This window comes from Epinephelus lanceolatus, chromosome 6 (assembly GCF_041903045.1).
Source record: "Epinephelus lanceolatus isolate andai-2023 chromosome 6, ASM4190304v1, whole genome shotgun sequence".
Classification (NCBI taxonomy): Eukaryota; Metazoa; Chordata; class Actinopteri; order Perciformes; family Serranidae; genus Epinephelus; species Epinephelus lanceolatus.
Window position 1 is genome coordinate 11,670,217 of NC_135739.1, and position 12,284 is coordinate 11,682,500.

Here is a 12,284-nt window from a genome sequence, read left to right on the forward strand (position 1 = left end):
CTTTGACCACCTTAATCAGCAGGCTGTTTGTACACATTTCCATTCCCTCTTCACATATTTTGATTCTCTGAACTGAAAAATATTAAAATACATTGAATTTGAACACTGAACACATCTTCAGGCCAACTTACAGTTGAAACTGTCTCCAATGACTCTTTGTGTCTGAGGGTGCAGGTTCATTACTGAAGGTTATAGGTCTGTCCATAGACCGGTCACTCTTCATAGACAGGCAGCTGGACACTGGAGACTCTGCTCTCTGTCTGTGGAAACAACAAATGATTTACACATATCATTAGACCTTGTAAAGAACAGAGGTAACATTAACATGACACATGGTCAAGATTTGATGATTCCTTCTCCATCTGCATCTCTGAACAGTTTACCTACAGCTGGAAACATGTTTATTTGAGGGAGTGAAGAGTTTCTACATCTACATGTTTGAGGCTGATTTACTGAACACAACCTCAGATGATTTCAATAGTTTATTCTCCAACACTTAAAACTTTACTGTACTCTACTGTGTTACTAAAGATCATCAGTATGAAAGGCTCCACTCTGTAACATCACTGCATAATCAGTGACAATGACCCATGACCACCAAAATCTTTTCAGTTCATCCTTGAGTCCAAGTGGACGTTTCAGTCAAATTTTAAGAAATTTCTTCAGGGAGTTCTTGATATATTGTATTCACAAGATTTGGACAGCTGACAGACAGATATCCGGAAGCACTGACCAACAGCCTAAAAACATAGTGTTTTAGGTGTGGAGACAGAGGAACTTGATTGGTACATCCCCAGTGACTGAATAAAACAACACATCATGTATGAAAACATCTTCAGGTCTCTTACTTTGTGTCTGAGGGTCCAGGTTCATTACTGAAGAATGGGGAATGATCTTTGGATTCGTCACTCTTCAAAGACGGACAGCTGGACACTGGAGTCTCTGATCTGTCCTCCTCTTCCTTCAAGTCACTCATCTTCTCAAATCTGAGAGGTAAACCAGTGACACTGCACACACACACACACACACACACACACACACACACACAAACACAGTATAAAGAAGTCAGTACATTCATATATGTAGCTTGGTCATAAAATGAGGAGACCTGACACAGATAAACTACTTTTTGTGGGTCTTTATTCCCCAACTGAAAGAAATCAGCAGCTTTAATTTATTTAATTTTGAGACAACAAACAAAACAAAAAAAATAGCTTTAGACTTGCTTTTCAAAAATGAAACAAATATGTCGTACAACACTTTACCTTACAAGAGCTTAATACTATCACTTATCTCTAAACCGTATTAGCAACAGTGTCAGCATCATCAAAAGGTGCTATCAATGCAACAATGGTATCTAAAGACAACAGTAGTGGCTCAGTCCTGAGTAAAAATAAATAAAAAAATAAACACAAATTAGTACACTTCTTGAGCCACATAACACACAGTCACTTTACATGAAAAAGTGTTAATTCACAGTCAGTGTACATTCATGAACAACTGGAATACTTTTACATGAACTCCTATAAATTGTTCAAATCATCAGTCGGAACTAACTGTTGTATAAACACATTTATACAACAGTTAGTTCCGACCGAGTAATTTGATTGGACGAGAGGCATTCCATGAGTGCTGATATAGAGTATAACATCACTGGGACATGTAACAGTAAAACCACTCCGCTCACAGGTGGTATAAATATAAACCGTTAATTAACCAACTGTCACACTCGCTACACTGACATAAACTGACACTAGCATTACACCAAGAAGATAGATATTTTCCCCAAAATTACATTTGAATTAAATTATGAGTGGTTGTCAGGAGAGGACGAGGAAGCTGAATCCGGCCGTGCCAACATCCAGGTTTGCCAACGTTTCATCAGCCGAACTGGACGAAGTTACACAGTTGCAGATCAATGTAAATACAAAGTAGCTTGTGAGTTCCTGGCGTGTGTGCCGCGTTGCCTGGCAACTAGTCTCTATATACAGACTCTACATTCAGTGAATGTAGAGTCTGTAGGCAAACCCCGGAGATCTTGCCTCCGGAAGAAGAGCGGAAGAGCCCTGGTTTCCGGTTGTCGGCAATTTGTAGTCTGCGTGATATTGATCAATCACGTTTGAGCCGGCTGCAGTTGTTGCCAGGTGAAACGGTCCGTGCGGTGTACTAACGAGGTGGAACATAATTGGCGTCACTGCAAACTCTGAATCCATCTCAATGGTTCAGCATATTTACTATATATTTAAACGGAAGTCGGAAACGGAAATTCGCCTCCTCCGCCCAAATCAAACCAGAATGCCAAAAAATCAGGGGTCTGCCCCCAGAGGCTGTATTCGTCATCTGCCGGAAGTCAGATGCCGAATACAGCCGATGGGTTCCGAGAATGCCTGGCAACAGACTAGGGGAACTGTTTTTTTTTGCGGAGCTACATAACATACTTAAATAATTTATTTCATCACCTTTTATTAACATTTCACTACTCAGCATTGCTGTTTAAGTTGTTGCTGAACTGTTGTATAAAAGCAATATCACACTCGAGGTCGTGATGTTGTACTGTATATCGTCACGGCTGTGATTCGGTCATAGGCACGAGGCCGCAGGCCAGAAGACAATACAGCCGTGACAATATACAGTACAACATCATGACATCGAGTGTGATATTGCTTAAATAGAACACATTTAACAGACCTACAGACATTGGCAAAAATACAAGATCGTCCTCTGTCAGTTTTAGCTTACAGCATAGTTACACTCTTATCTATAGGCACAAGTGACTATTTATTTATCTTGGCAGTGTTTACCTGGATATTTCCTTATAAAAGTGAAGGAACACACACTTCAAAATACCGGTAACCTCCCGACTTCCTTGTGTCTAAAGTCCCGCGGCAGCTACGCATGGTGCGAGATCTGCCAGGAAGCAGCTCTTCAAGCGACAGCGTCACCTCAGCAAGATGCCGGCGTGTCAAACAATGGATTAAAACTCATTGAATAATTTTCATTCATCAACCTTTTTCACCACACCTTGATCTGTAAACAAAGTAAGTTGACTAGTTGAAACTACCAGATACGTAACTGCGTGCAATCGATGCATACAAGGAAGCAAACAAAAATGCAAACTTCAGGGGGAGAACCCAGCTACAATGCCAGATTTGATGAAATAGAATTGAAACTGGACAAACTCCTAAACCAACACACTGTTGAACTCCGTAGTTTAGGGAGTGGATGCTCTCGACACTAAAGTGGAGAGCTTGATCGGCGAAATGCATGACCAAGGAGTTAAGTTAGGCTCCCAGGAAAGTCGCGTCTATGAGCTGGAGAGGAAACTTCAGCACGCTACTGAGTATATCGATCAGTTGGAAAACAGACATCAACAAAATATTTGAGACTCCTGAATGTTCCGGAGAGAGAAGAAAATGAAATGCCAATGATTGCCTTCTTTGTTAAATTCTTGGAGGAGAAATGGAGCATAACTCTTAAGGAAGAGGATTTTGAAAGAGCGCACCGTGTTGGACCAACTAAAGACAATGCAAAATTAATAATAATCAGATTACATCATTTTCAGAAGAAACTGCAGATTTTGGAAATGACCTGAGAGAAACAAGAGGGGAGCAATCTCAGAGTGGTGCCGGATATGTCTGCACAGCTTCGTTCAAGGCAGACTGAGTTTTGGCCATTAAGACAACAACTACACCGGCTGAATATCAAGACCTATATGTGACACCCAGCAAGTTTTATAGAAATTAAATCAGCTATTAACAATTCTCCCTTATAAAAAGCACCAGACATGAATGGCCTCCCCCTAGAGTTTTACTCAACATTTTGGACAAACATAAATTTTCTTTTAATGGATGTGATAAATTCAGCTCAAAAAAATCAAACTCTTCCACAAGCAATGTACCTTGCCACTATCTCCGTGATCCCAAAAGCCAGGTAGGTAAGGTGATAGGCCTTTTGATTTTAGACCTAGTAGTTTAATCAACTGCGATAAAAAAATTCTTACTAAAGCCTTAAATAATAGATTAACAAAAATTTTACCAAAAATTATTCATCACAATCAAACCGGATTCATACAAAACAGAGACCTAAAAACCAATACCAGAACATGCTTATCTTTAATACAATATGCAAAAAAGCACAAGAAAGATTTAACATTACTGGCAGTGGATGCGGAGATAGCCTTTGACCGAATTGAATGGTCCTATCTGTATAAAGTATTAGAAGTCTTTGACTTTCCACTAAAATGTATTAATATGATAAAAACATTATAAGTCACCAAAGGCACAAGTATTCACAAATGGAAATCTCTCAGAACCCTTTCCCTTAAAGGATAACTTAGGTATTTTTCAACCTGGGCTCTATTTCCCCATGTGTATGTGTGCGAATGATTCATGGGTACAACTCGTTCTTAAATTGGTTCAGTATTGAGGGAGGCGGATGCAGGTCAGTGGCGATAAAAAGCACTTTTAATGCGCAAACTTATACGGGACGCATTTGCCCCCGTTACCGTTTTAGGTCGTTTCGCGGCTCCCGGTTGCATCCGCCTCCCTCAATACTGAACCAATTTTAGAACGAGTTGTACCTATGAATCATACGCACACATACACATGGGGAAATAGGGCCCAGGTTGAAAAATACCGAAGTTATCCTTTAAGTAGAGACACAGCTCAAGGATGCCCTTTATCACCCTCTTTGTTTGCACTTGCTATCGAACCTTTAGCACAAAAAATCAGACAGACAGAAAATATCAGTGGTATCACTATTGGTAAGAAGCAATATAAACTTAGTCTATTTGCTGATGATTTATTACTGTACTTGAATGATATAAACTCCTCCATCCCATATGTAATGGACATTATTACAGAATTTTCAAAGTTATCAGGCTATAAAATGAATGTAGGAAAAACGGAATTATTGATATTAGACAAAAGTATAAATAACTTGGAAAACGTAAAACAATTTAAAGTGCAAACAAAGAATATTAAATACCTCGGGTTTTATATCAGTGCAGAAAAATCACAGTTATATAAAGACAATTTTCTCCCATTAATTAAAGATTTTAAGCAAGATTAATTAGATTAATTTAATAGGAAGAATAAACCTTTTCAAAATGATGTGGCTGCCAAAATTCCTATATGTATTTCAAACAATACCCATTACCGCACCAAAATCCTTCTTTAAAGAAATAAATTCACTCCTTACTTCCTTTATCTGGGGTAATAAAACTAAGAATTAAGAGAAAACTACTGTATTATCCTCGAGAAGAGGGAGATCTGAATCTTCCGAACCCTGGATAGATATTGAAAATGATCAATTACAGCCTAATAGTTTACTCTTAGCACTTTTTCCCAAGCATAAAACTAAAATAGCAAATTTCATAATTAATAGTACATTAAATGCTTGGAAGAGGGTGAAAAAAATACTTAATCAAGAAATAGAAATCCCCAAACAAATACCAATCTGGAACAATCCATCATTAACTATTCAAAATGAACAACTACAATGGGAGACATGGATAACAGGCGGAATCCAGAAATTATCAGATATTATGAATCATGAGTCAGTACTTTCATTTCCCGAACAAAAGAATAAATATAAACTAAAAGACACTGAATTTTTCAAGTACTTGCAACTGAAAAACTGGATAACATGTAATTTTAATCTTGGGAATAGGGTTTCAACTGAGATAGGGGAGATTAATAGGTGCTGTATATCACAATCAAAATATATATAATAAATAGAATAAAGACCTTGGTATGGTAGATGCAAATAAAAATGGAAGGAATGCCTACAACTCACATATAAAATCACCACTAATGAAAATGTACACTTAATTCAGTACAAATTAATGACAAGAGTATACTATAGTAGAGACAAAATTCATAAGTTTGATAGTAGCTCCTCAGATAGATGTTTAAAATGTCACACCCAGAGTGACTCCCTCATCCATGCCTTCTGGTATTGCGAGGAAACTACAAAGACTTGGGAGAATATTGAAAGATGGATGTCTACAACTTGTAACACCAAGGTGGTATTTTCAACAACTTGTATCTTCCAAAATGTGGAGAAAGTAAGGTATCCAACTGGCTGGCAAATTCTTTTCTCATCAATAGTTTACAAAAAGCTTATACTGCAAAATTGGAAAAATAAGGGGCTCTAGTTTCCCGGCGCAGCGCAGGGTGGCGCAGGGTGGCGAACCCTGCGCAGAGCTTGTGTCGAGCAGCGCAACCCGAGGCATGCTCAGGTTGGTAGTTTGGCAGACCGAGGTGCGCTGAGATGGGTGTGGCGACGCAGCAGGGGGAGGTGTCGACAGATCCAGCTTGGCGCAGTGACAGTTTCGTGCCAAAAGGCTTCGCCCAAGGTGCGCTAAAAGCTCGCCATCTGAAACCAGGTCTACTGTCAGCGCAGGGGGAGCGCAGCCGGTGTAAGCCGAAGTTTGGCTGACTGGTGGGCAGTGCGCACACTTCACCAAAACCTCACAGGCAGGTTTCCAGAATATCAGGCACATTAACGATGCAATAAATAGCCACAAAACCACTATGCAATACAACTATCTGCAATCAGCACATAAATGTATCTCTATATCGACTGTCCCGTCACATCTGATGTCAGATCAAAGGGGATTGGCACCGTTTGGCACGCGTAATGGAAACCCAACTTGATTTGATTAACACAGCTGCAAACTAATGAGTTCACATCCCTCTCAGCCAACTACAAACAGCCACAGCATCAGATAGGGAGTATATATTCAGCATCTGTCATCTTAGAAAAGTCAAAAGAAAAGAAACAGAGTGAGACTGCGAGAGAGAAAGAGAGAGCGCATGTGCGCACGAGAGAAATGCAACATTGATTTACAGTTGTGGTGACCTCCTCCCAGGCTACCTTTGCATCATCAGCCCGTGAAGGTCTGCTCGCAGTTCCGTATATTCGGACACTGCGAGCAGACCTCCCGGACCAAAACATCAGTTTCCTCCTGGGAGAAGTTTGGCTGTCTGACGCTGCTGCTCTCTTCTGCCATGGCGAATTGAGTACACTCTCATTACACCTTCGCGCAGCGCATTTAAGGGCGAGGAGAGGGGCTCATTTGATTGGTGTGATGTGTGTAAAACCCACTCCACGCCTTCTCTCCTCCCTCTTTCCGACTTGCGCAGGTAGGTGGGACAGAGGTGGGACAGACGAGCAGCTGCGCCAGCGCGCACGGTGTGCCAAACTTGCAAAATCCGCCTGGCCACACCCATTTGGCGAAGCGCAAGTGCGCTGCGCCCCTGCCTCGCCCGGTCTGCGAAACTAGAGCCCAAAGAAGCACCTACACTTCAAAATTGGAAAGCAGTAATGAAATATCATTTGAGCATTGAAAGGACAATGTCGGAGGACAGTAACAGAGAGAAGCAATTTAACAAAATATGGAGCTCAGTTTATGAAGCTCTGTAGACTGGGGGAGGCTGCAGGATCACCACATCAAGCCTGCATGAATCAAAGGAACCCTGTGTCTTGTGTCAGTTCTGTCTTGTTTGTTGCCCTTGTGTGTCTTTGTGTCTATGTGTCTGTGTGTCTGTATGTCTGTGGCTGTGTGGGTGAGTGTGGGTGTCTGATAAATATGTATTGAGTATGTATGTATATGAGTAGGGATGAAATGTTATCTGTAATGACAATTGCAACTTGCAATTGTGACTGTATAGTTGCTAACTTGATTTATTAAGATATGTGATGATAAGTTAACATTGAAACATGGAATGTATTGGATGCATACCCTCACTCATTCAATGAAAATAATTATACTTTTTTTTTTTTTAAGTAAAAAAGTAAGTCTGTAATATTATTTACAGATACTGGGTGGCTTTTCTTATGACAGAGTAGGGGAGAGCGGGTTCAGTTTGAACACTTTTGCATTGTTGCAAAATAACCTTAAGGTGCTCACAGATTATTTGAACAGTAATGTTCAAATTTTTAACTAGATGTTTAATTCAAAAACAAATATAAAACTTAGGAGCGATACACTTTAGATTAATCTCTTATCTGTCCTCACCCTGATGTGAATCTTTAGTGATATTGTGATGGCGTGGCGTCTCTCATTTTCTGTCAGTACGGCTCTTAAAAAACTAACTTTAATCCAGTTTTTATGCCATTTTTAACAATTCACTTCTTAAATCTAGGTTATTCTTAAAGGGGAACTAATGTTTTTTTCAACCTGGGCCCTATTTTCTGATCTACTTTTAAATGAGTGATAGGATGTTCAATATTTGACATTTCTCCAGTATGAAGCTAGGGCTGACCTGCCTGCAGCTCGTGAACGTGCGCTATATTAAATAATAGGGCACTCAGACAGCATCAACAACGGCATTTCAAATGTCAAAATACGTCCACTAAAAGTGCATTTTTTTCACACAGATAGGCTCGGATTGTTAGTATAATTATCTGACAAAATAACGGAAAGGAGAAATGAACATCTGTGTTTCCCTTTAGCTGGATTCGGACATGTTCCTCTGTTCTGGGATATTTTTAAATGTTTTTCTGAAAAAAATGTTTGTGAAAGATGATAATTGACCTTAAAAGCCGATGAAAAGTAATTTAGTGTTGAAAGGCTGAAATTCCTGTGAGCTATTTCAAAATAAAATTGAGAAATACTCATAAATAATGCTCATAACACTCATTTTTTCTGGGATATTTTTAAATGTTTTTACGGATAAAAATGGTTGTGACAGATCAATACTGACCTTACAAACAGAGAAGTATGTTGGTATTGAAAGGTTGAAATACCAGTGACTTATTACAAAATAAAAGTGAGATATACAATTAAGACATTCAATAGGCTATTTTTTTTTAATAAAATAAAAATGGTGGAAAGAAAATATGGATTACATTTTTTAAAGGTGGTGTATGTAAGAATGTGGCCAAATGTACTGGGACACTGCTAATGCTGCTTGCCGTGCTGCTGTAGCTCAGTTGTAACTGTAACTGATGCTGAGAGTCTACTGACTGTGTGACTAGTAGACGGCGGTGGGTGGCGCAACAGGCCAAAACACAAATTCAAAACATAAACATGATGTGCAGACTGCAAAAAAATTTTTTAGATGAAAATATTCTGGCTGTACTATTGTTGTCAGTGAGATCAGTATGTTATATGAACATTTTCTTAGTCTTTGTGACATATTAGGAGGATTTTATGACTATTTGCATTAAATTTCTTACATATAGCTCCTTTAATATTAAAATGGGATTATTGTACATGGTATATACCAGTGGCGACTGCTCTAAAACTGCAAGGGAAGCTCAGCTTCCCGTAAAATGTCAAAAAATAAGTGGTCAAATATGTACTGTTGTGTTTACATTTCATTGACTAAATATGCGCTAGAACGGGTTCAACTTTTGTTCAGAATCAGCTACTTTTCACAGGTCACTGACGCGACTTTCTTCTCATTCATTCCCATAGCATCACAGTGCATTGAACAGTGGAAGCTCAGCGTCCAAAGACTTCAATGGGGAAGCATAGAGTGGGTTGTTCCACTGCAGCGAAACTAGACAGTCATTGGATAAATGCTCGGTTTTGTCCCGCTCATCGGATGCTCAGCGTCTCTGGGGGTCTATGGGGCAGTGGGCTGGCCTTGGCTGGCCTGGACGCTGGGCTTCTGCATGATGATTGAATGATCTGTCTGAGGTTGAATCCCTTTTTGACTGACAGCGAAATAAGCAAATCAGCGATCTTGAAATATAAACCACCACCGGAGCATTTTTTCAAGTTTCATTCCGTTGTTCCGAGTTGATCTGGAGACTTTTCCAATCCTCTTAGTGACTATTTCTTTGTTAAAAACAACTAGCGACAAACCTAGCATCTTTTTCTGGTGTTATTGGAGACTGTACTTGTATTTGGAGACTCTGACTTCTGTCGCTCTGCAGTTACTGTCCCCAACGAGCAGCGAGTGCTGCTGTGAGCCCCTCCACCGACCCAAAACACTCACAGGCGGTCACACTAGCCTCGCGCAGCAGCCCCAGAGGGTAGAATTTACGTATAAATAAACGGACACATTTTATGATGTAGGCCGAAAATGAGCTTCCCCTCCTTGAAAGACCAGCAGCCACCATTGGTATATACCTGTACCAGAGTAAAAGTATTAATAATAATAATATGCTGTGAGACTCTTAGCCTTCTGGGGCCTGTATCACGAAGCAGGATTTTGTCTTAGCGAGGTAACTTCAGGGTTAACCCTGGGTTTTCGGTCTCACAAAGCCGGTTCAGTTCTTATCGGGGTAGATCACCATTGTAACTTACTCTGAACGGCTATCCTGCTCCGGAGCAGGGTAAGTTCAGGGTTGAATCTGATCCTATAAAAAGCACCACCCACTGGCCAATCAGCTGTTCGGAAAAAAATGACTCCGCTGAGAGAAATGCAGCCCAGTCATGACGGGAAGTTTAATTAATTTGATTGATTTTGATTTGAAAGTTTATTGTGAACATTAAAAAAGAAGAGAAAGCAACAACAACAGACAATGAAAAGATTGTTCAAAAAAGAGTGGAAAGAAGTCAAAATTTCATCCCACCACTTCAGAAAGAAACTGATCATTTGCAGACACTTAATAGCACCATTAATTAGTGCCAACATTTTTTTTGTTGGAGGAAATGATCCCTGTTAAAGATAATGGGCCTAATTGACAGGTTTGCTGCTGGAAATGTGGAAAGTAGCCCATCATGTCTACACTTCATGGTGTTTGAGGGATTTTCCTTCTTGTTTTTTTAAAGAGGGAGACTAGGTATATTTTTGCGCAGCTGTTAATTTCTAACACAGCTCAATATCAGGATGATTTTATTCAGACTATCAATTTGGTGTCAGCTTTAAGCTTTATTGTAGCGTATATAACGTTATGACAAAGAAGACCAATTTATCAGACACAATGATGTTAGACGATAATTGTAATACACGCAACTCGTCTGCTCAGCATTGATTTCATGGGATTCAAGGGTGTGATCAGTGTCAGATGTACAGGTACAGGTACTGTAGCTACTTGAACCAGTGATGAGTAATTTAACATACACATCATTTTATTTTTTACCTTGTTTTGTCTTGATTTTTCCCTCTCTCCTCCTCTATTTCTTCTTTCCTTACCTGTTTTTTTTCTTCTCTATTACGTGATTTAATTGATGTTTTGACAGGGGAATTTCTTTGATAAGCTTTTAGTGGCTTCTCCGGCACTTTTCTTTTTTTAATCTTGTAAATTTTATCCTGTCTGTTTTTAACATTATGTGCAAATAAACTAATCTAAACTAAAACTAAACATTATTTATCCCGTTATGCATTGCCACGCATGTTTCCTCCTCCTGCAGCTGCCACGGTGTTGGCCTTTTCTGTAATGTTGCTTTTCTCCTCCTCATATTTTAGTAGAATTAATCTCTGATCCTCACAAGAAATACTGTTTTTTCCCTCACATATGGCGCTCTGTGAGGACGCTCAGTGACGCTGCGCTTCTCTCATGATTGTGATTGGTCCGCTGCGTGCGCGTTCACGGCTCTTGATAAAGCAACCCTGGGTTGAGTTACCGAGTTGATATTCAGCATAGTGATACCGATTATCCTGATTGCCATTGTTAGGGTTAGTCAACCCAGGATAGGTCTGGGTAACCCAGAAAAGGTTGATCTCGCTTCGTGATACAGACCCCAGGTCATGACAGGATTTGTGTGTTGTTGTTGTTTTTTTTTTTGTTGTTGTTGTTGTTGTTGTTGTTGTTCTTTGGGGGTTTTTTTGGATTGTCCAAACTGAAAATACAGAGATTGCAATTTTACGACGGTCCCTAAGCGCTCCGGCTGCTGCTCCGTACTCGGAAGGATATTCAGCGTTGTTCCTTTGAGTTTTCGCCACAACCACTGAGGTTGGTGAGTTAATGAGAACTGTGAAATTTCTGGCTTACTTGTCTCTACAAAATAATACCAGCCTGGGTGTAATTGGTGCGGTTTTCATGACGCTATTAAGGTTAGGAACAGAAAAAACAAGCGAATGTCGAAAATTAAACCAATTTCACCGCGCCTTTGGGGCGTTGTTACAATAATTATAAAACAGTGCGGTAAAGAAAAATAACAAAACCAGCTTAATTTACCCACTGGAAGTTTCTAAACTGAACGTAAGATGTGAGGAACAGTCAGTAGGTCTCCATTTTGAGGTTAGAAGTGAGAAGGGTGCGGCTGAGCACGGTGAACAACACAGGCCGAGCTCGACCCCGCTCCTCTATAACAGACTAGACATTTAATCAGAGTAAAAAATAAAGCAGATGAATCAAAAATGAGAGTAGTCATTATTTCA

At 39.8% G+C, this 12,284-nt stretch overlaps 1 protein-coding gene across 1 annotated transcript in view; it reads right to left on the reverse strand.

Moving 5' to 3' along the window:
* Positions 1 to 12,284, reverse strand: part of LOC117253861 (NLR family CARD domain-containing protein 3-like) — a 30,042-nt gene that overhangs the window by 17,663 nt on the left and 95 nt on the right. The window contains exons 2-3 of the mRNA XM_033621649.2: positions 849 to 1,007; positions 132 to 260 (exon numbers count right to left, since the gene is read on the reverse strand). Coding sequence (XP_033477540.2) covers positions 132 to 260; positions 849 to 976 — 257 coding nt within the window. The 5' untranslated portion in view covers positions 977 to 1,007. The remainder of the gene's footprint in view (positions 1 to 131; positions 261 to 848; positions 1,008 to 12,284) is intronic.